General features: G+C 38.4%; 1 protein-coding gene across 1 annotated transcript in view; it reads right to left on the reverse strand.

The window, feature by feature from the left end:
* Positions 1 to 23,830, reverse strand: part of LOC111923877 (uncharacterized) — a 164,077-nt gene that overhangs the window by 93,719 nt on the left and 46,528 nt on the right. Inside the window, exon 2 of the mRNA XM_086894071.1 lies at positions 4,715 to 5,190. Coding sequence (XP_086750197.1) covers positions 4,715 to 5,190 — 476 coding nt within the window. The remainder of the gene's footprint in view (positions 1 to 4,714; positions 5,191 to 23,830) is intronic.

Here is a 23,830-nt window from a genome sequence, read left to right on the forward strand (position 1 = left end):
TTGTAAGATTAGGTTTGTACTGTGGGCATAATTCTTGCTTCCACAGGGAAAAAAACTATCACTGACTTCTCCAAGAGCTATTTACCCCATATCCATGGCTTAGGGAAGATCAGTAAAGCATCAGTTAAAATATACCCAATTTTGATGTTATTTTTAATGTATGCTTGTTGGGTATACAGGAACTATAGAAGAATATACACTACAGATAAATTTCTTCCCTATGATTGATCAATAAAATTTAGGAGAAGAGAATTTTGATAGGAATTAGTTTTTATCTGAATATTCTTTGGTTCAGCAGTGGTTCCAAAAAAGGAGGGCGTACATTTCTGAGTGTGCCACAACATAGATAAACACAAAATATTTATGAGCTGGCCAGAATCATTCATATTGCTTTCATAAATTTCTGAGGAATTTAAGAGCTTGTGTATCCTTGAAACTTCTGGATTTTTTTCACTATGTCAAAGCCTCACCTACCAGTAGAAGTCCACTGGAAGTACATTGGACTACACAGACTTGGTTTTACTCCAACAGTCTGGTTGGAGTGAACAGAACTTTCAGTCTCTCAGTAAATGGATGATGGGACATTGAGCAGGTTTTTTACCCCCAATTTACATTTAATGTTTTGTTTTGTTTTGTTTTTTTCCCAAAGTATTAATCTGTTCCCACGAAGTAAATATCGACTTTAAAAGCTTGTGTCAAAGGTATTTTGGGAGCAATAAGGGGCAAAAAAATTGACAAGGCAAAGATGTTGAAAAGACTGACTAATAAGTAGCTGAAATTTATTTGTAAGAACTACCTCCCTGACTTCTTGAGGTTATTTGACCTTGGATGAACACCTGTGCCCACCAAAGCCATTTTTACTTCCCTCCTCATCTGGAAAGGGGAGAGAAAATATAATGAAAGGTTCATGGATCAAGACAAGGAAAGAGGAAGATCATTCACTCATTACTGCCACAGGACAAACACTCAACTTGAGGAAAATATGTTAATTAAATACCAATAAAAACAATAGAAAAATGAGAAATAGAACTAAATGTTAGAAAACTCCTTTCTTCTTGGGCTTAACTTTAATTCTAATTCAGTATTTCCCCTCCCCCTGTGGCAAGGGGGCTTAGAAATGTAGCTTACAATTAGTTAATCACATTTTTTCTGCCACTTTTTTCTTCTTCAGGGAGAGAAGTCTCTCCCCTGCCCCAATGTGGGGCCCCTCCCATGGCCTGCAGCTCTCCATGAACTACTCTATTACAGGTCCCTTCCACAGGGTCCCTCTCCAGTGTGGGAACCCCATGGAGTCATTCAGGAACAGCCTGCTTCAGTGTGGTTCCCCCACAGGGTCTCAAGTCCTGCCAAGAAAACCTGTTCCTGCATGGGCTTCTTCCTCCACAGGGCCACTGGTCCTGCCAAGGAGCCTGCTTGGACTTCCAATTCACAGGCTCCTTCAGGCATCTTCCTGCTCTGGCATGCAATCCTCCATGGGCTGCACATGGATCTCTGCTCCACCATGGACCTCCATGGGCTGAGGGGCACAGCTGCCTCACCATGGTCTGCACCACAGGCTGCAGAAGAACATCAGCTCCAGAGCTCGAAGCACCTCCTCCCATTCCTTATTGACTGACCTTGGTGTCTGCAAGGATGTTTGCCACATATATGCTGTCTTTTCTCTGGCTACAATTTGCTTCTGAGATGTAACATTTTTTTCTTTTTATTTAAGGAAAATACTTTATCCCAGAGACACTATCACAATCACTGATGGGCTTGGCCTTGCCTAGCAATGGCTCTGTCTTGGAGCCCTTTGGTATTGTCTCCACTGGACATCAGAGAAGCTTGTGACAACTTCTCACAGAATCCACCTCTGTAGCTCCCCTGCTACTGAAACCTTGCCAAGCAAACTCAATACACTTCTTTGCCATGTTCTTTTGTTGTGGTGTCATGGCAGCTTCACATTTGTTATGCCACTACCAGAACAGGCATTTTGGAATGTATTATTTAGTTCATAACAGACTTAGTGTTACTAGCACCTTACTAGACTTTACTAATTATTCAGTAACCTCACTGACCACACATAGGGAAAAAAAAAAGGAAAAGCAGACCTTGTCAATCAAAAAAAAATGGCTAATGAACACATATCCTATGCTTGAATGGAAAAAATATTGAGTGCAAAAACAGAACACTACAGAAATAGAACACTACTATTGTCAGACGGTGCATTTATTAAACTGACTCTTGGGGGAAAAAGAATTACATACTATGAGTAAAACTACCAAAGGTATTTCCAAGTTTGTAACAGAGAAGATCTTGGTTGCATCTCTTGCTACAACTTTTCAGGATGTCATGATCAGCAGAAATGTAATGCAAACCTAGGCAAATGTCATTTGATGCTGAGCAAAATTAAGGGAAAGAATCCTGTCCATAACAGTCGTATTTCAATATGGCCCAGAAATTCTTAGAAGAAGGTTAAAAGGGAGTTTTCCTGAGAGCTTTTGGCACACTCCAAAGCCATTGGAAAGTATATTTTTAAGTTGTAAAATGGCATGTTAGAATCTGGCCCTTGCTTCTCCACTAATATTTACATATGCCTTTAAACACTTCACATTCATTACCCACAGCCGCTGTATTGTCACTTCCACATGGAACATTTCCACTTGAGCACTGGGAAGTGTGCTTTCTGTGTCAGTGTCAAGTAAAGCACAAAAATCATAGAAAAAACTTACCCTTTCCTCTCCCCAGTCTGAATGTGCCCTTATTTTCACAGCAAGGAGTGCTTCCAAAATTGTTCCCAGGAGACAATTGCCATTGTGGGTGGGGGTGGCTCACATATCTGCTACCTCTGCTCCCATCACTACAGTTCCTTCCCTCCCCCTTCTCCCAGTGCAACAAAACCTTGCACTGACAACATGCCCACTCTGAGCTGCAACTCCCTGAGGAGCTGCAGGCTTCTGCCTGAAAATGCATGTCCCCTTCTCTGCCTGGCTAAGAGTCTGTGGCACCTAGCAGGGTATCTCCAGCACTGGTGCCAGGGTTTGCTGGAATTAGTTCCCATTGCATTAGGGATGTTCTATGTGCCCCCCACTGCCTGGCACAATTTTAGTCCCTACCTATTGATATGACATCCGTGACTTAAAAATGCAGCTTCTCACTGATGAAAAATCAGCGCCTGAAGCACAGAAATATAAGTATGTGTTTCAGCCTAGAGATAAAAGGTAAATAAATGCATCTGTTAAAGACAAGAAAATTTGGCTTCAATGAGGGGACCGAGTTAAAAACTAGATGAAGGTATTTTGTGATTTCACCCTATGCATGGCTGAAAGAAAAATGCTATTAGATCTCTGTTACTAAGATGTGAGGGAAATCTTACATGGTGAATGCAAAATACCTTTACATATTTCAGAAATAAGTATAACAATTTCAGTCACGGGCAGTAAAATAAACATAAGATAATGAGATGATGACAGGACATGAACTGACTATAAAGAAAAGTGAAAATTAGTGATGGCTAAGAAGAAAGCAATAATGACTTGTTATATTCACATAAATCTACACTTAGCTCTCATTTGGTTGTGGAAGCAGCCAAGTAGAATTGGATATTAAACTTATGTCAGACAGTTGAGGACAATCTGTGTGAGTTACTGAGTGGCAATCTGCTATAAGCAAATGCTGTGCTTACATAAATGACATTTAAACTAATTCTGATTTTGTAGAAGATATTAGGGGAAGGAAAAATAATCACATTTTCTTAGTGTCTTGATTGTTTGGAATAGGAAATATTGCCTGGCTCTTGCTGGGGAAGAAGTTCTCCTCAGAAGAAAAGAATACTCAATATATACCAGATTTTCCAGTAAAGTGCTTCTGGCTGTAGTTGCAAGAGAAGGGTTCTTCTCTGAGACCTACAGCTTCACTACCAAAAGAAAATCTGTACTTTCTGTGGAAGCCAGTAAGCACATTTATAACCATGTCACCCAACTGTACTTTAGCAATATTAGAGGAAGGTAAGGGAGAAGAGCAAAGACAAGAAATTCTGCCAGGTAAAACTCTACTCCGACTAGAAGAGAACTAAACTCAAATTCTACTAAAATGTCCCACACCTAACATTTCAATACCAACCTCCAAACTGTGCACGCCTAGTAAAAATTTTATGTGTTCATTCTGCCCCTCCATACTTCCATCATTACAAAGAACTAGTAGCTCAGAACACTAGACAGAAAACATTTTGAAGCATCCAGCTGAATTAAGTTTAAGGAAAAATTAAACTACCAAAAGCATACATCAGAAATAAAAGATTCACTTCACTGCAGTATACTAGGCGATGAATTTGTATTGACTGAGTTCAAGATGAGGACAATCTGGTCTCTGTGCTTATAAAATGTCCATGAAAGTAACTTCCATCTTTTGTGCCAAAGTTCATAACTCCAATCACAGTGAGTTTTCCAAGAGTGAAAAAGGATGCATCTTAGACTGACACTAGGTTCTCCTTCATTAGAAAGATGTATTATTCTGAAATATACACTGAAAGCTGGCTGGCCTCATTGCTTTATGCTGGCTTCCAGAATCCACTGAGCATTTTCCCAATGCTAGGCTTTTAAAAAGGTGTAGGCATAATGAGTAAGTTTTAGTAGCAGGTAAATGGACCACATTAAATGAAATTTCAAGAACTCGAGGTAATGAAACATTAAAAAAAGTGGCATATTTTAAATGCCATGGCTTTCTAAAACTGTACCTTTTGATCTGCAGCAAGCACCGTGATTCACAAGCTGCGCCCAGCCTGGGTGCTCTGGCGGTGCCGGGCCCGTGTCGGGGCTGCCCGGCCCGGCCCCAGGCGGTGCCGGCGGCTGCATTGGCCCCAGGGCTGGGCCCGGCTGAGCCCCTCAGCCACGGGCGGGCGGGCGAGAGCCCCGGGGAAAGCCTGGCCAAGGGAGGGCAAAACGCTGCCCGGCAGCCAGGGCTGAGCCAGGGGAACCGAGCCACAAACAGCCCTGCGAGCCCCGGGGGGACAGCGGGAGCGGGGCCGGGGCCGGCAGAGAGCCGGCAGGGATGGGCCTGCGGCCACGGAGAGACCCCGGGCGGGCCGGTGGACGTGCCCGGAGGGAAACTGCAGCCATGGAGAGCCCACGCTGGAGCAAACTTATCCTGAAGGACGAGGAAAGCCCCAAGCTGGAGCTCGGGAAGAGCGTGAGGAACAGCAGAGAGGAGCTGCTATGGGCTCACCGCAGGCCTTGCTCCTGCTCCTCGGGATGATGATGGTGATGATGATGATGATGATGATGATGATGATGATGATGATGATGATGATGATGATGAGCTCCTGCTCATGGGAGGAAGTAGAGGAGTCAGGGATGTTGGCATGAAGTGGAGCTTGGGAAGAAGAAGGATGTATTGAGAGTGCATTGTTTCTGTATTTGTCTTCCCGCGCACACACTGTCTAAGTCTGGTTTTAATTGTCAATGGATTAAAATAAGTTTCTTCAAGTCAAGCTTGTTTTGCCCATGATGGCAACTGGGAAGAGATATCCCTGACTCTTATTTTAACACATGAGCTTTTTCCTTTATTTTCTGCTCCCGTCCTGTTGAGGAAAAAGATTGAAAGCAGCTGGGTGGACATTGGAAACTGGTTAAGGTTTGACCATGTGTTCAAAAAAACAGGACCCTTAAAGCTTATAGTCTTTAAATTGATATTCATGTAAACTCACTTCTCTTCAAAAGTACTGATCTGTTTTGAAATTCTTACGTGGTATTCACATTTCAGATTTGTCAGTGAAGAGCCTTGGGAATCTAACCATAAGAATATCAAAAGAATAAAGTTTACATGGGAGGATAATGGATGCGAAAATACATCTAGAGTTGAGAACATTCAAGATACCACTCTCTTGAAGAACAAAATTGATTTATATGTACACCATTTAAAATATTTTATTTGAAATTTTACTTTATTTCTTTCTATTGAATTTTGCGGAAAGAACTGTTGGAGTAGCTCAGGAAGCTTGCATAAACAACTGTAATAATCTTTACTGCAAAAAATGACTGTGAATAACTTTGATAGCACTTGACATAAAAAAGTAAACTAGGCTGCAGTACCTATTCTATTCTTAACCAGCAGCGCAAACGTGACCTTTTAAACACCCTTAGGAGAACATCAGACCCTTCATGTCTTTCCAGTAAACGTAGCTTATCATGACCATTAATTCCTTAAATACACTGAAAAATAAATTAATTTATGTAATTCTGATTTTTTATCTTGATTTTCTTGCATGTGACTGTGACATAACCATGACTGTGTATTAAACAGATATACCTAACAAGAAAAATCTCTCCCTTTTCTTCCAGAAATGATCTGTTAACTGAAATTCAGTAGAACTGAAGTTTATAAGAATAAGATTCCTCTCTCTAAATTAATCATTAACATACAGTATCCCTAAAGCCACCTATGTCTCTCCATTGGACTCAACCAGAGGTTTGAATACAACTCGAAGGTGTAGTGGCCTGTGTTTGTGTCCATGCCATTTTTTTTTCTTGTCCTTCTTTTAAATCCTTTGCTTGCATTTTTTTCCCCTCCTTCTTTTTTCTTTTTTTTTTATTCCAAAACCTGTGCCCTTCTTAAGTCCCTTATTTTTTTTTCTGTAGTTGTCAGACATAATCAAGTTTTATCCTAGAGCTTACCCCTCTATTTTTTTGGCCTATAATACAAGGACTGATGAAATTTTAATATGCTTGGTATCAGGCAGAGGTATTTTTCTCACAACATTAGAAACAGGATTTGATCTTTTTCATGTCATATTTGCATCATAGTAGTACTACAGAAAGGAGGAGGAAGATATTTTAATTGGTAGAAGCAAAACATGAGACCTTATTCATTTAATTAATCTTTTTTGTTTTTCTCCATTATTGCAGTATAAAAATTGTACACAAGGAAGTCCTTCTTTGCACAAAAATGAATTCCAGACAGTATGTCACAGTTAGAATAATAAATGAAATTATCCAATGCACAGCAAGGCTGGTATAGCATCCTTGCTAATCTCTCAAGTTAAGAGGAAATATTTTTTTCTCCCCACACACTGAAACATGAAATATGTGACCTTTAAAAGCAGTGACAGATGCTTTAAAGGGGGAAAATAGTGGGTGTAATGCGTAAAGTATGTTTTGCTGATAGAATTGCTTTTTATATTGTGCAATCTGTCACAATCATGTTAAGATGGTTGAAAGGAATCAGTGCAACATTTCTGCTGGAAAATGCTGTTTTGTCAGCATTTGTCACCATGTACAAAGGAAAACAAAGGAAAACAAGGGGAAAGAAGTCAAAATATTCTGACTGGCATGGGTATTTTTTCAGTTCTTGGGACATTTTAATTAATTAGTTTTAATGTTGAATGCATTTGCTAAAATATATTTTGACATTGCTGAAATTAAGTGCTCAAATCTTTTTCCTTAACAAATTACTTTTGAACTTTAGATCTGTGTGAAATTAAACATACTCTAGGTTAGATTTTTATTTCTTTTGTTTCACCAGTTAAACATAAGAAAAAATATAGCAAGGTCTCTCTTTGCATTGGTCAGTCTAGAGCAATTTTTAAAGGTGATGCATTTCATATCCTGGGCCTATAAGTTCTCAGCTTGGACAGTGTCTCACAAAAGGCAGGTAGCTGAAGAGGGGATGTTTTATTCTTCACCAAGACTTAATAACTGGTTCTGTTTAGAGCAGAGACAACCAACAAATAATATGAATGTTTCCATTCTGCAAAATGATTGCAAATGACATTAATGGGTATTTGCAACAAAGGAGATTTAGTTTGTCTATTAACAACATTCCAAGATGGGCAGCATAAGAAGGTGTCACCTATAAGCAAGTCACCTAAAGTTTACAACCTGGTAAGTCAAAAATCCAGTTAAATATGCCTGACACTGCTTTGGTACAGAAGGGTGAAATAGGTCTCTAAAACTTAGAAAATACTGTGCATCTTAAAAATACTGTGTGTAGAAAAAAATATTTTTTTAATGTAGGAAATCCTGTATTTTCATCTTTCCATTTTCTGGGATACTTGAAGCCTGGCACTGCTACTATCGTACCTATTGCTTGGTGGCGGAAACAAGAGCAACAGAAGTCAGACATATTTTCTGATTAGGTCAATACCCGAAGGAACTCTGCAAGTGTCCACCTCAATGAATCTTTTCATTACATCTTTTACAGAGAGAGGTTTATAATTTAATTTCCAGTCTGTAATTTAAAATTCATCTTCCTGAGATGTTAGTTGCTTTAATCTAAGCTAGAAGTTCTGCTCTTTTACATGTCTCTACTAATTCTTCACTCTTCCTTTCAAGAAACAAGTTGAAAAGATCTGTGAGCCTCTGTTAGTGCTTCTGAAATTCAGTTGAAATGAGTGTGCTGCTCGCTCAAATCACTAAGTTTTTATGATCTCACTTTCACCTGATTTCATGAAAAGAGGAAAGCATAGTTTTCTGTTTTAGCTGTATGTGAAACTTCTATGTTATTCTTTCACTTGCATAGGCAGTTTGCAAATGTATAATCTACTAATAGATGTGCATTCACTAGTACATTTGTTTGTTTCACCTACTTACTTGTTTCCCTGACTTTCACTGCAGAAGAGTTTTAATCTCTCTTTCTCATCAGTCTGTCCAGTTTCACACAGGATATTCCAAGGCCTAAAAAGTCTATTTCAACTTTTATGAACTACTCTATTACTTTTTAAAAAATGTGAGTCAATTTCCATTTACAGTATGACCTTAAAATATTCTTAGGATCTTTCATGTGTGTTAGAAAAATGTCTCTTTCTTAATGGTTTCTGAAGAAGTAATGCATCTTTTCCTGAAATTGTTTAATTGTTTCAATAAATCATGGAATCATAGCATGGTTTGGGTTGGAAGGGACCTTTAAGATTGTCTGGTTCCAGACCCCCACCATGAACAAGGACACCTTCAACTAGATCAGGTTGCTCAGGGCCCCATCCAACCGGGCCTGATTTATATATATATATATAAATTGACATTTAATTCCAGTAAATATACAGGCATTAATCTGAACAGACAAGTCACTTTTAAGTTTAACATCTACAGCTATCTGATATAGTGAGTACTTCTGAAATAATTTTTAAAGGAGAGCTAAAATGGTGTGTTAATAATTCTTTTAAAAATCAATAATTACCTTAAAATCACTTAAATTAATAAAAGCAACTGCAGTGGTTGAAGATTCACATCACCATGACATGAAGACTGCATTTATTCAAGACTTTTTTGTGTAAGTGGTCAGCTGATCCTAGGTGATAAATAAGCCCCCATGCAATTGCTCTCTCAAGCATGTCAAGATGAGAACAGTTTAATGTATGAAGGAAAAACAAAGATAAAGCAGTGGTGCTAGAGCAGTCACTCACCACCCAAAGTGGTGAGCTCATCCACAAGCAATGGCTTCTTTTGAAAAACAAGGTTTTCTTACTGAGTATGGTGTTCTGTGATAGACCATAGCTCTTTGGTTACTTTGGTCGCCATCCTGCTTGTATCCTGTCCCAAAATCTTGCCTACCACCAGCCTACTGGAGTGGGAAATACAGGGAACCTTGATGCTGCGTAAGCACAGTTCAGCAGTACCTAAGACACCAAGTGTGTTATCAACAGTGTTTTGATCACGTCTAAAGCCCAATTCCATGTGGATTACAATGAAGACTCAATAGACAATGACTATTGTTTATAGTCATTATATAGACTATAGTCTAATAAATAATGACAATGACTGATCTTCATTACATAGAAAAATTGAAAATTTATGTGGTTAAAGCTGTCTCCTAGCACCATAAAATATTGTGCAGGATTTTTAAAGTTGCCATTTGGGGGCATAATACAATTTGTATCCTGCCCAGACAGTCTACTTTATACTGCTTTAATTTTCTTGGGTTTTTTTAGGGATACTACCATTACAAAATAAATCTGTACCACCTGGGTTAACATAAAGTGACTAAGAGTAATATTTGAATAAAATTTAATTTAAAAATAAGCAGTCAAGTAGAACCAGAACTAGTTAGCTTCTGGTTGAAATTTAGCCAGAAAGATGTATCAAGTAAGTGAGAAAGTTAAGCATTTTGCTAAATGTTGCAGTCAGCAACCTCAGGATCTCGTCCAGGGAAGCAGCAGGATTCTGGGGACCAGCATGAAACACCAACCTAGACGGGCTCCCGTTCATGAAACCATTTATTCAGCATGGGAACAAAGTCAGGTCCAGAACAGAGAGCCCTGAACAGAGGCACAGCAGGGGTTTTTGAGGGACAGAACCTAGGGCTTCCACCTTTGAGGGTGGAGTTCAGGGTCAGGGACCAGTAGAAACACATTACGGGAGAACCCTCCAGAGACTCAAACCCAATCAGAGCACCTGGGCTGCCCTTCACAAGGGGTTTGGGGTGGGACAATGTAACTCTTTGTCTCCCCTGAGGCCGCTGCCACAGCTAAAATTATAATAGATTGGAAAAGACTGAGGAGTAAGCTACAGTTTTCATTAACAATATATCCTTATTTTTAAAAATAGAAACAAAAAATAAAATGTTCCAAAACATGAATTTTAGAAAAAATACAACTTTGTGCAAATTTTGATGTCGGTAGAATGCAGTTACTTGTCAATCACACAGCAATTTCTGATCCATGTTTAGAAGTATGCATACTATAATGATGTATTACTATTTTAACACATTATGCTAAATAAAATATCCCCACTGACTTATATGTGCCTGTATTTACTTATACTTCTATCACTATTTTCAATTTTCAGGATTTCTTGGATATCCTGCTTCCCTTTGCTAGTATACAAATGGACAAACAAAAGTTTTAATGCTTCAAAGCAACTGGCATCATGATTTTTCTTTTAAGGAAAACAGATAATTAGAACCACTTTTAATGACCCCAAGTTAGAAGAACACAGCACACATCTTCAATAAAAGATTTTCCAAAAGTAAATTTCTCTCTTGCTTGAAAAAGGCTTTGAATATCTGTGGAAGGAATCTTAATAAAAACATTTATGGGATGTTAAAGTGAGACAGACATCTATGAGAGCAAGAACAGAAGGGCTTCCTTTGTGAAACTGTTTTTGTCCTCTGATAAGTGAACCCTAGCATCATTACTTTATGATCATACCATTCAGATGAAATGTTACACTCTGAAAACAAATGCCTTATAAATTGGCTTGGGAGATATGATTATACTTGAGCCAACTGCTGTCCTGTTCTTGAAAATTACAGTTGTGCGACTTCTCTATTTTTATATAAAAATAGTCTTTTAATTTATGACCTTCCACCTGCACTGTATTTGTAACAAACAATGAAATAATTCAACGTGCTTGACAAAACACAAAGCATGTTAGCTATTGCTAGTTCTACACATTTGAAAGCACAGAGTTTATAAGAAGTAAAAGCAAAAAATGAGGGGAATTATAAAAGCTGCATTATCAAGTGTTTGCACATCAGGGTAATAAACGTGGGTTTCATTCAAAGCAGTTATTTTTCCTGACATATTGCTGTTCCATTAGGAAAAAAAATAAAGAAGGAAAGTTTTGGAAAACCTGTAGTGAGCTTGTTCTTCTTGCTTGCTAAATGATGCAATACAAAACATAGATGCATGGTTGTTTCTCTCCTAGCATAAAAACAGCTGTTGTAATTCATTGAGGGCACAGATAGAATAGTTAATAAGCATTGGACACTGATCAGTTTTACCCCCTTCCAAGTCCCATCTATCGAGCTGCATGATCTCAGGGAAGTGTATGAAATTCTTGTGGTTCAGACATAGGTTGTTTTATTATGTTCTAATTTAATTCCGTAAGTTCAGTTAAAATGGCACACAAAATAGGTCCATATTTTTCAGCAAGAAGTCATAACAGCATGAAACAGGAGCGAAAGTAATTTTGTGCATCACAGCAATTTTGCATAAGTTCTGACCAGCACTGTGGGGTTTTTTGGGTACATTTGATGCAGAAGTAGTCACGTCACAGCGTACCTGAGCTCTTAAGGCCCAGAGCTGTCAGAGTCACCTGGAGTCTCTGCTGTGACACCCTCTGACCATTGCTACAGAGGCTACATTGAACATCGGACCTGGGCCTCCAATCTCAGCTTGAGCTGTGTTCTACAGCTGCCTCTGGGCCTGTGTCCTGGAGGCAGCTCAGACTGATGTTACAGGCAGCCTGATCTCCAGCTTTGTCTTCTAGGTGGGTCTTGACCCTACATTGCATGTTTGTCAGCCCTGTCCTCTCCTGATCCATATTTTCTCATTCATCTTCCTAGATTAACCTCAGACCTGGGACATGAATTCATCATGTCCTGAGGGTTGATGGATCTCATCCCCAGCTTGGTCCCTCTTGGGTCCTGTGGGACTGTGCCTGGTTGGAGAAGGTCCTGTGTGATCAGGAGCTGGGATCACCTCTGGCTTCTGGCTTGTCCTTCCTCAGTAAGAGGCTCCTGCTGCTCCTAAAATAGAAATCTGGCAATAGCTGGGAGGCTTGAGCTCAAACAAAGCTTCTGGAGCACCTGGCAGTGGTTGCCAGATCCCCTACTCCTAGACACTGGTGTATTGTCTTGTGAGCTGGGCAGTCACTGGCCATGAACACCTTCATCCATGAAACGGGGTCCATATACCTGGGACAATCAAAATGACACACACTGCACAACAGGAAAACATAAAAATCACATGCCATGCCCTGTGCAGCAGGAAATCCCAGTCAGCTGCATGCTGGAGCTGTGGAGTGGCAGGAACACAATCTCTTTGTGGTCAGGGCTGCCCTCCTTGTTTGCTTTTGTCCATGGATTGAGTTTTGTGTGCCTGCCTTGAGCTCAAGTTATTGTTCATTTGTAGCAAGTTACCTGAATCTGTAGGTAAGGTTGGATGTTAGCTAAAATCGTCTGACCTGCAGAGGATCTTTGATACAAATTGTGTGAAATGATCCAATCTGCTGAGACTAGGTTAAAATAAAGTTTTTATTATAATTTACTTTGTTGTGTTATTGTAGTACCAGGGATTCCTAAGAAATCTGCTTGTCTCCATAGAGCTGTGTGACAGCAGTGTTTTTATGGGTGAATGCCCCAAAAGAGATAGGTCAGGCACTGGAACATAAATGTTGGAACTGATAATGCATGATAAAGGACTAATTCCAGTGCTCTAGTCTTTCAGGTTGTTAAACTAAAGTTGAGGGTTCAACTTCTTGGTTTCAGGGTGGCAGCAATTGTCAAAACTATATCTATTACTAGACAAAATAATAAAATTGTATGCTACACACTAATTTTCAGCCTCCATCAAGTCCTAATTTGACGAGTTTGACTCAAAGTGTCCTTCTAAAACTCTAGAAAAGAAAGATTATTATTATTCTTGTATGATGATTTCTCAAGAATTCTGGGCATCTTTTTCCCCACAGAATCCCAGTTTAATGTGTCAATCAAGTGATAAACTAAATATCCTATAAATCACTGAGCTGTCATTCTGTCACATTTTTGGTGAAACACCTTGATTGTTTTTATCATGAAGAACTTTTCCTTCAAATTTAGAGTAAGGCAAAATACTTTTAGTGTAGGTCAATTGCTATACTTGAAGTTAAAAACTTGGATAATTTGTGATTTTCTTTCTGTTAAGTCATCATTAGTTATTTGTGTTATTGTACCTTTTTTCAGAGTTAGAAGCTTCTAATGCTGCTCAGAAGATGATTGTTTTCCCATACTGAGGAATAGTGAGCAGTCTTGTGAAGAAGAAACCATCTCAACATTGTCAGCTGACAGTCTCAAGCAACAGTCAGTATTGGCTTAAAGGAAATAAGGGAGATAACAAAGGCACGATATTCATAGAAAATTCTAAAATTCCTGTCTTTCAAATACAAAGCTAGATTTTAGGATTGTCTGTCTTCAGTTTTCTGATAGACTCTGCTATTAGCAATTGGCTTGTATAAACAAATCTACTTACATTTTCTGAAAATTTACTTTCCGTAGGACTCCAGTGCAAGTAAACTGTCAAAACTTTACACTATCATCAACATATATAAACTGTTGGATATTTCTAAATTTTGTAATAAGTTGGTGAGGTCTCTGAAGTGACTGATTCTTTTCTAACAACTAAGCAGCTTGCCTAAGGCATGATCCACTAAGTAGAATGTTCTATAGGTGACAAAGGGGAGGTTAAGTAAGTGCACATCAGAACAGAGGTGCTTCATTGGCAAGAGAAGTTTCTTTGTATCCATAGGTTTCTTACCCGTAGCTCCACATCTCAGTTCTGCACCAGCTAGAGAGATTTCTGAACCTGAGCTAGAAAGAAATTCAACTCTTGTAGCACTTTCAAGTCTGAATACTGTACATCTAAGTTTGAAGCTAACCAAGATCAAACAAAGAGAATATGGAGAAGAGGGCCTGCCTGCCCATACTGAATGTTGGTTACTTAAAGTGGTGTTTGATCCTATTCAATTTGCACTAGTATCTGCAGAATTTGATCCATCCAGCCCCTTAGCTTGCATGCTGACAACCTTCTTAAAGATGTAATTCTTTCTTTACTATTTGAGTCTCTTCCAAAGCCTACAGTATCTCAGCCTTCATAAGCATCTCACCTCAGTCACCTCATCCACTCACTGCATGTTACCTATCCTGCTGATTTGATTCCCCTTCTGAAAAGTCTTGTTTTGTATTACTGCCAGCAAGCTATAGAACTTGAGTGACAAAGGAATTTTTGACATATTGACCTTTTTGTCTCTACTGTTCCTTATGATGCTGCTGTGCTGCAAGCTGCATTCCCTGCTTGTGGCAGCAATGCTTTTACTCTTCCTCTTGATTCTATAAATATTACAAATTATAGACTCCTTGTGCTCTTGTCTCTCATTTTTATAGAATTTCTCCAGTCTGCTGCTGTTGTACTAAATGATCCTGGTATCAGTGCCCAATTCTGAATTTCTTTTTTGTTCTGTATATTGTCAAAAAATGAGTGCAGACTTACTACCATAATGTTGCTTTCTTGTACTTCACCTCAGCCTGCTATTACTTTTTGGAAAAACCCAACATTCTACTTCAAGTGAGGTAAAATGCAGGTCTATTTATTCAACTGTTTTTCATTACTTCTACTTTGGAGGCTGCTATAATGCTCGTTTCCCAGAATCTTTTTTTTTTTTTGTCCCTTTCTTCCACTGTCCCTGAAGTTTCTTGTTTATCCATTTATGGATCATTCTGTACCTCAATGTACTGGCTTGAGCTATGCACTGGAAATCCAGAACATGGTGTTATGTTGTAAGTCTTTCCGAAATTTCCTTTGAGAAACTCAAATTTCTCCATTTATTAATGTATTCCTTTCCTTGCAGAGTCTGAAATGATCACATCTACCATCACTTCTATCTCTTGCCATTTTCACACTATTTGCGTCTTTAATTCAAAGTTTTAAGAGATTTCCGTAATAAAACTGCTCAAACACAACTAAAAAGCATCATTAGTGTCACTTGTGTGAAGTAACACCCATAGCTACTACTAACCACTAACCACTAACAATTTCTCAGTGTCCAGCAACAAGAGAAGATGCATCTCAGGAGGAAAGCTTTTACCTCAGCAAGATGCCTTCCTTTTTGAAAATCCCAACAGTTTAAATAGATACAGAGCATGTTTGGAATATCATAAAATACAAGGTATTTCAAATGAATTGTGGAATGGCCCAACACTTACCTACTGAACTTTTTTAGAGACCTTTCTCTTATTAGGAAACTTTTATTTTCCCTAACTGTGTCTGTGACAATTACTGAGAAGTACCTGTCAGAAGTAATTGCATGGCTTCTGGCCTTACTAGGTGAGAGCAGCTTTTTCATGCCATGACCTCATTGCTTATCAGAATTTCTTGTTGACAGCAGCAGATTCTTGATGCTAAAGGCTACTCAGTGATCAGTCTCTGATGGTTTCTTTCTTTGTCCAGCAGTTTGGCTTAGGCCTGGCCACTTGGAGCTTATCTGATATTACCTTTCAATTGGTCTTTAAAAGAGGTTTTCATGCTTGCCATGTCAGGGTTTTGATTAATAACTGGCTTCACTTTTGCAGTCTACATAGACATTTCAGTGATGAGATTTTTTTAAAAAATCTTCTAAACTTTGAGTGCTATATAAGGTACTAAATAATCAGTTTATATTACATACCATTATGTGTTTTTACTTCTGTGTCCCTGTCTTCCCTTAACACAATTATGTTTTATCTTTAGAGCCATGACTAAACTTCATGTTTACATGTCAGATTTTTTTTTTGGTGAGAATCTGGGTGCAGTTTAGCTATAGATAGTATTTTCTATGTGACCATTTAAATAACACCCTGACTGATCTGGACTGGATGGAATAGAATCTGCTATAAATATTATATCTGTAGAAGTTTCATTAGTTAGCTATGAAATTTACTTGTGCAAAACCTTCCCGAAATGATCACTCTTCATTTGTGATTTTGTTTTCGGCACAGAAAATTTCACATTCAAAGCAGAAAGTTTGTGTTCTAATTTTTACCTCTCATCATTCAGTCTAAAAAATATGGATATGCACATTTCAATTACACTGATAACACCTGGTAGACTGTGACTTGACAGTATCCATTTAAATGAACAGGACAAAAGACACTTCTTTTTTTTTTTCTTTTTTTTCTTTTTTTTCCTTTTTTTTTTTTCTAATTATGAAGAAAAGTTTCAAGGCTTTCAAGTCTGCCTTATATTGTGGGATAAGACTGAGAATTCTGAAGAACATGTTTTCTCCAGTGCTTCCTCTGTTGGAGCAGGGTACCTGTTTGCTGACCAAGTTGATAACAAATATTTGTTAACTGCTCAGTTTGTTCTGAAAGAGAGCCCTCAGATGGATCTCCTGGGCAGTTCCACTGAGACCGACTAACAAGATTCCTCCTTCCTCTGAGGGACACTACTATGTCACTCTTACATTAAAGAGAGAGAATGAGTGCTGAAGTTACTGTCTGCTGAAGTGTTCAATATAAATAGAATTAGCATCTAGATTGCATTTGCACCTTGCTGTCTGTTTATAATGTGTTTATTAACTTGATCAGCTGCAGGTTTATCAGCTGTAGGGCCAAAATTATTTTTGAAATCAAGTGGATCAATGCTACTGCTCACATTCTTCATCCTATTAAAAAAATATGCTGAGACAAATTGTAACAGGGCAGATAAGGTTAAAGTTGCACAATAGAGAAAGTTACATTATGCATTAAGGGATTGTATATAGGAAACATGCAATGAGAAGATTTAAAAACAAGTATGGTTTTTCCTCTTAGTAACCAAACACCTTGCATATTTTCCTTCTTTTTCTTCTAAATTTTGTTTGAATTTAATGAAAGTTTGCAGTAGATAGCAATGAAGTTAATTACTTCATGTTATTTTGGGGTTTTTCAGTTTTGGTTTTGTTATTTTTCTTTTCCTCTCCTCAGACTCTGTTTCCTTCCCTTGTTTACAGGGTTTTTTGTTGTGGGTTTTTTTTTTGTTTGTTTGTTTGTTTTTTGTTTTTTTTTTTTACCTCTGCTTGACATATCCTTTGGCTGTATTATAAGGAAACAGGAAGAAGTGGTAGATCATGGCACTGACATTGGTTATGACTGACAGATACTTGACTTCTTTGTGTTGTGTTATTTTACTTTGTTCTATCTGAATAATTCTTTTAGTCCTTATACTTCAACAAGGTGATTCACTGGAATACCATTTCTATTAATTGATACAGTGGCAATAGAGACACTTAGAAAAAGACAGTAATGACACTTGCATTAGGAAAATTATACCTGTCTTCTTGTTTTTATATATGCAGTATCAATTTGGTGGCTGCTAACAAGTATACGCTACAGACTTGAATTTTTGAATGCTTTTTCTTTGTGTCATTTTTTGGAAGAGATTAAAGCAAGTCGTTTCAGGCTATAAAAACAGAATCAGTAACATGGAGACAGCAGTCATACACAGATGTCTGTTGTTCAAGAACTAAGCATGAGATTCACTACTGGAAGGAGAATGTTTAATGGGTTGAAAACCACACAGAATACTGTTTTAGTGTTGTAAATTTATTACAAGCACATGTCCATTTTCTTACAATACATGAATTTTAAATCAGTATGCCATGTTCATGTTTACTCTGTTACTTTAAGTCAATTACCAGGCTTATCTCACTTTCTTGTTTCTTCTTCAGAGCACCAAATGGTACTGCATAATTGGATCACTGCTTGCCTGAAATTTGAAAGTACATGGGTTCCAGCCTCTTCTAAATTGAAAATTTCACAAAACATGCAAACATCTTCTAAACCGAAAATTTGTAGCCTTCCCTTCCCTTCCCTTCCCTTCCCTTCCCTTCCCTTCCCTTCCCTTCCCTTCCCTTCCCTTCCCTTCCCTTCCCTTCCCTTCCCTTCCCTTCCCTTCCCTTCCCTTCCCTTCCCTTCCCTTCCCTTCCCTTCCCTTCCCTTCCCTTCCCTTCCCTTCCCTTCCCTTCCCTTCCCTTCCCTTCCCTTCCCTTCCCTTCCCTTCCCTTCCCTTCCCTTCCCTTCCCTTCCCTTCCCTTCCCTTCCCTTCCCTTCCCTTCCCTTCCCTTCCCTTCCCTTCCCTTCCCTTCCCTTCCCTTCCCTTCCCTTCCCTTCCCTTCCCTTCCCTTCCCTTCCCTTCCCTTCCCTTCCCTTCCCTTCCCTTCCCTTCCCTTCCCTTCCCTTCCCTTCCCTTCCCTTCCCTTCCCTTCCCTTCCCTTCCCTTCCCTTCCCTTCCCTTCCCTTCCCTTCCCTTCCCTTCCCTTCCCTTCCCTTCCCTTCCCTTCCCTTCCCTTCCCTTCCCTCGAGTCGCCGCGCCTCGCCGCGCCTCACCTTTCCTCCTCTTCGTCTCCACTTCCCCCTCCTCCTTCCCCTTCTCCTATTTCAAAAACAGATTTTGTCATTATTAATTTTGTAATTTTATATGTTGTTTTTCTGAATACTGTGCTTCAGTTCATTTCAGTAACAGTTACTTTGTAAAGCAGACTTTGCAAAATACCCATAAAGATATTTAAGGCATTGATTCTCTCTAATCTCATAATTTCAGGTGACTTGGTGGAGAATCCCATACATTTAGGAGGATTCCATATCTGTTGAAAGCCATGAGTTGTGCAGTGGGAAATGTCTAGGCATAATATTTATTTGAAAGAAAGCTAAGACCCTTTTAATTTTCTTGAAATTTAAGAGTTCAGCGGGGCAGAATTATTTTACTGAGAACAGAAATAGAAGAGATGTACTCTGTGACATTCAAGGGGGTTCTTGTCTCGTTTTCCTTTCAAGACAGGAAACTATCTCTTGCAAGAAGACAGCTGACATGAGGAAAAGCTAGAATGAAAACAAATAAATAAATAAATAGAATTAAAAGCTTCAGAGACCAGAAAACTAATGATGGGTCAGCCATAGAAAAAGAAAATTTTCTGTGATGGTCATGGATTCAAAAATATTAATAACAAGGGGTCTGGAGGAAAGTACCAAGTAGACCATGCCTGTCAGCACCCACTGATTTCAGAAGGAAAGCACAAAATTGCAAAATTGATGGAGCTTCACAGCACGGTGAGAGAGGAAGATCAGGCAGATTCCAATCCCAGCTGGAAAAATCTCTGGGCATTTTTTAATTTTTTTTAAATTTAATTTAATTAATTTTTTTTAAATTTATCAGTCACAGGTTAATCTGAGCACCTTCCTACAATATGGGAAGCAGCAAAATGCATAATTTAGTATAGGATGAGTTTTGCTGAACAAATAAGTAAAATCACATAGGAAAAGAAGGACCTCAGCATTTTGAAAGTTTCAAAGCATTTTGAAACTCAAGTACTGTTTGAGGCTAAAAAGAAAGGGACTTAGTCTAAGCATGGGAAAGCTGATCCCCGCCAGCTATAAACAAGACAGCAAATAAAGTAAATCTATGTCCTAAACCACTGGGAGGAATGCAAAACAAAAACCAAAGAAAACAACCTTTATCTTCCATACTTTCAAACCATGAATTTGAGGAACTTTAACTAGATGAAGGAAAAACACATAAATCAAACTGCAGAAAATCAGTCAGACATCCCAAAGATTTATGAAGTAGAGAAAGACGACAGTGCTTGAGGGACCCAGAAACTGAGAAAATCCTTGTGTATCCTCAAATGATAGAACCAAAGAAGGCTAGGAAGCTAATCAAAGTATTTTAGTTCTAGAAAGTCTCCCCAACCCAGAAAGCTGTGTATGTGAGCAAAAGTCTTTCTGAATTGTACAACTGACAAAGCAGTACTCAACAGGATTCAATCTGCTGGACACCCTGCAGAATATGATATACAAAGATAATAGTGCTGGGAAGCAAGAAGATAAAAGATGAGTAATTTTAATGAGGGGCACCCAAGTGGGCAAAAACAAGTGCCAGATTATTTTGTAGCTACAAATCAGTCCTAGCAGTGTGAGTTGAACATGTCTTTGTTCTCACTGGGATTGAATGCTGGAGATGTCATGGCTCCCTACTTCAGTCTGCAGCTGGAGAGGCAGTCAGAAGGAATTGAGCGAGATGAAAAAACTTCAAGATACTTCTGAATTTCAGGGATATGAAAGCTAACAAGTTTTGGAGAAGATGAAAAATTATCACTGTGCAGAGAAAATAGTCAAAAGAAGAAAGAGATTCACTGTGGGGATTGTGGCAGACTTTGTGCTGAAGTTTGTATTTTATATGTTATATGGAGTTAGAAACTGGATAATTTTTTGGGGACTTAGCCTCTCTTACATCATTACATAGCTCCACAAGATGTTTCCATGTAGTGAGAAGATAGAAATTGAGTGGTGTAACTTCATGCTGTATTTGCACAGAGTTTGCCTGTGTGTAATGTGCAATATTTAATTAAAAGTAAAGGTAAAGGCTGGGAAATGGGAAGAAAAGCTACCCCTTGGTTTGTCCAAAGGTGTTGACCTGGGATGGAGTGAAACTATCTGTGAAGAGTCTCTCCCTTGGATTCACTGGGGGTGGGGATCAGTAGTAAGAAGCATGTATTTGTGAACTGTAAAGCAACAAAATGCTTTGGGTTAGCAGAAATTCTTAATTTTGAGAATTTTGCAATGGTTTATTTTAGTGCTGACCTTTTTCTGATTGCTTTTAATATACATTCTGTGAAAGTTAAAGTAAAAAAAAGTCACATATAAAGTTTGTTTGCTTTACTTTTTGTCAGAACAAGTCACTTAGGTAATTGTCAGACATTTCCACTGTTACTATATTTTGAGTGAGAAGTGAAGTAACTTCTAAAAAATTTGGGTTTTTGTCTAATCAAAAATTTGTTTCTTGTCCTATCTTCTACACAATTGGGAAAAACACTAGTCAGCTGCATCTAGCATTTAATTGGCTGGAGCAAAATGTGCTACTGTTGCACTCAGGAAGGGGTCTTAGGCCAGTTACTTATTAAAAAGAACCAACTGCTGTTTCTTCCTGTTCAAGAAACAAATGACAATGATAATTCTAATTTGAGGTTATATATCATGTTACTAAATTTATATTTATTTTTTTTTAAAGTCAACAAACCTGATGCAATCGACTGACATAGGAGACTTTAACTGAAACTGGTGTTCTGGCTTGTACCCTCAGCCTAATAAAGTGACTGGAGTCTTAAATATCCTGCTTTTATACATTACTAAATCATATTTTCCACTGTTGAAGAGTTTGCATGATGGGGAAAAGTAGATCTTCATCTAATGTGCAATGTAGGCATATCTTACTTGCTTCGATTTGTAAAGTGGCACATAAATAACATTAATGCTGTCACTGTGCCTGTCTCATTTTCTGGGAACCAATGCCATGACACAGTCGTATGAGAGCATCCTTGTGATGAAGCCTCTATAGATTGTAGAGAAAGTCATCAAATGACCCAAACAGAGCACAGATCTTCATGTAGATAGCACTCATCCACAATACACCTGCTCTCTGTTCAGTAAGAAAAAGGGAGTTGCAGAATATTTTACAGACAAGTAGTACTTTTCTGTGCTAGGAAGTAACTTCATGAAAATCAAATTTCCATCAACCTCATAAGCAATTAGAGAAAATGTCAAACTCCTGATAACATCTAGGGAGTTCAGACTTACATTAGAATGTATGATAAGTAGCATACATGTGAGATGGAAGTTGAATTAATATACTGGAAACCTTTCCTTGATTAATCTGTAGTATATACGTCACATTAATCAAGGAATCTTTCTACTAAGATCAGTTTTATAGGTGTTTTACTGTCAGAAGATTTTATTAATGGGTTTGTCCATCCTCAATTATCAGGGATGTTCTCAAGGCCAAACTGAAAAGATATTAGATTTTTTTCTTCTTCATTGCAAGTTTTTTGACCTTCTGGCTATACTGGGAGCAACATTAAGGTAAACAAACTATTGAGAGTAAAGGACATGATCTCACTGAAAGAATGGTTTAAAATTTACTTTGTGGTGTCAACTGGTTTTTAAGGAGCCTCTTTATTGCATTGAGCTGCTGTCGTACATTAATTGACTGAATGATTTGCAATATATGTCAATTTTTTCTTTAATGCTTTTACACTAAAACAGAAAAGAATTTATCTGGTAATATGTATCATGTATTATCATGGAATCACAGAATGGCTAGGGGTGGAAGAGTCCTTAAAGATCATCTACTATGCCATGGCAGTGGGAATTGCAAGGTGGCAGCAGCCTTTCACTAGACCAGCTTGCTAAGGGCCCTATCCAGCTTGGTTTGGAACCCTCCAAGGGATGGGCCATCTACAACTGCTCTGGGCAACATGTACCAGAGTCTCACAGTAAAGAACTCCTTTCTAATATCTGGACTAGACCTGCCCTCATTCATTTTGAAGCTGTTCCCCCTGTCACTGCATGCTCTTTAAATTGTCCCTTTGCATCTTTCTTGTAGCCTCCCTTCAGGTACTGGAAGGCCACAATTAGGTCATCCCTAAGTCTTTTTTTCAGACTGAGCAGCTGCTCGAATTTTCTCAGCCTTTCCTCAGAGGAGAGGTATTTAATCTCTCTAAAATCTTGGTGTTCATCCTCTGGACTTGCTCCAACAGGTTGTCTTTCCTGTGCTGAGGACCTGAAACCGGATGTAATATTCTTCTTGCTTTGTAAAATATCACATTTCCAGCTATTTTGTATGCTCAATATCATTAAAAGGGATATGTACTCTTATGTACGCTCAGTTCACACAAATATTTAACTGAGCAGTATTTTCAATTTTAGTTTTCATTAGTGGACATGGTGTTAATCACAGAAATGTAGAAAAATCTGTGCATAAAATATAAGTCTCCTTTTGCCTATTTTACTTGTAAGAGTAATTTGCTGTTCTGTCTCTCAAAGATTGGTGTCAATTTAGCTGCTCAAATGCTAAATTAGTTTTAAATCTCCACTGTCCTCTAATGGTTATAGTTTTCATTAGTATTTGAATGACAAATGTCAGTTAACAACTACTCATAATGCTCACCAGAGAGCTGCATACAAAAATCTATTTACTCAGATATGACAACTTGGCACAGTCCAAGAAGACAATCTGTAAAGCATGTGTTTTATTTTCCTGAAGGATTTACTTTTTAGTATGCTTGTCTCAAAACTGAGATGGTTTATGACATTGTGGTTTGAAGTCTTGGAAATGGCTTCTAGTTTCTCAAAATCAATCAGCAGGATTGTGTTATTAAAAAAAAAAAATAGTTAAATCTCTGAGGAGTAATTGGTATAAAAACCCCAACCCCTGAAAAACCCCCAAACCAAACAAAAAACACACTGTAATTTCTGTTCTGCAGTGTTTCCACTGTAGTGAAGAAACTAAAGACAGAGGCACAGTGCAGATGTTTTGCCACATTTTTTAGCATTTTGAAAAATCTTTTATTCTGTCAAATCTCATTTTGGAAAGGGCAAA

The sequence above is a fragment of the Cyanistes caeruleus genome, chromosome 1 (genome assembly GCF_971803275.1).
Source record: "Cyanistes caeruleus chromosome 1, bCyaCae1.hap1.1, whole genome shotgun sequence".
In the NCBI taxonomy this organism is placed as follows: Eukaryota; Metazoa; Chordata; class Aves; order Passeriformes; family Paridae; genus Cyanistes; species Cyanistes caeruleus.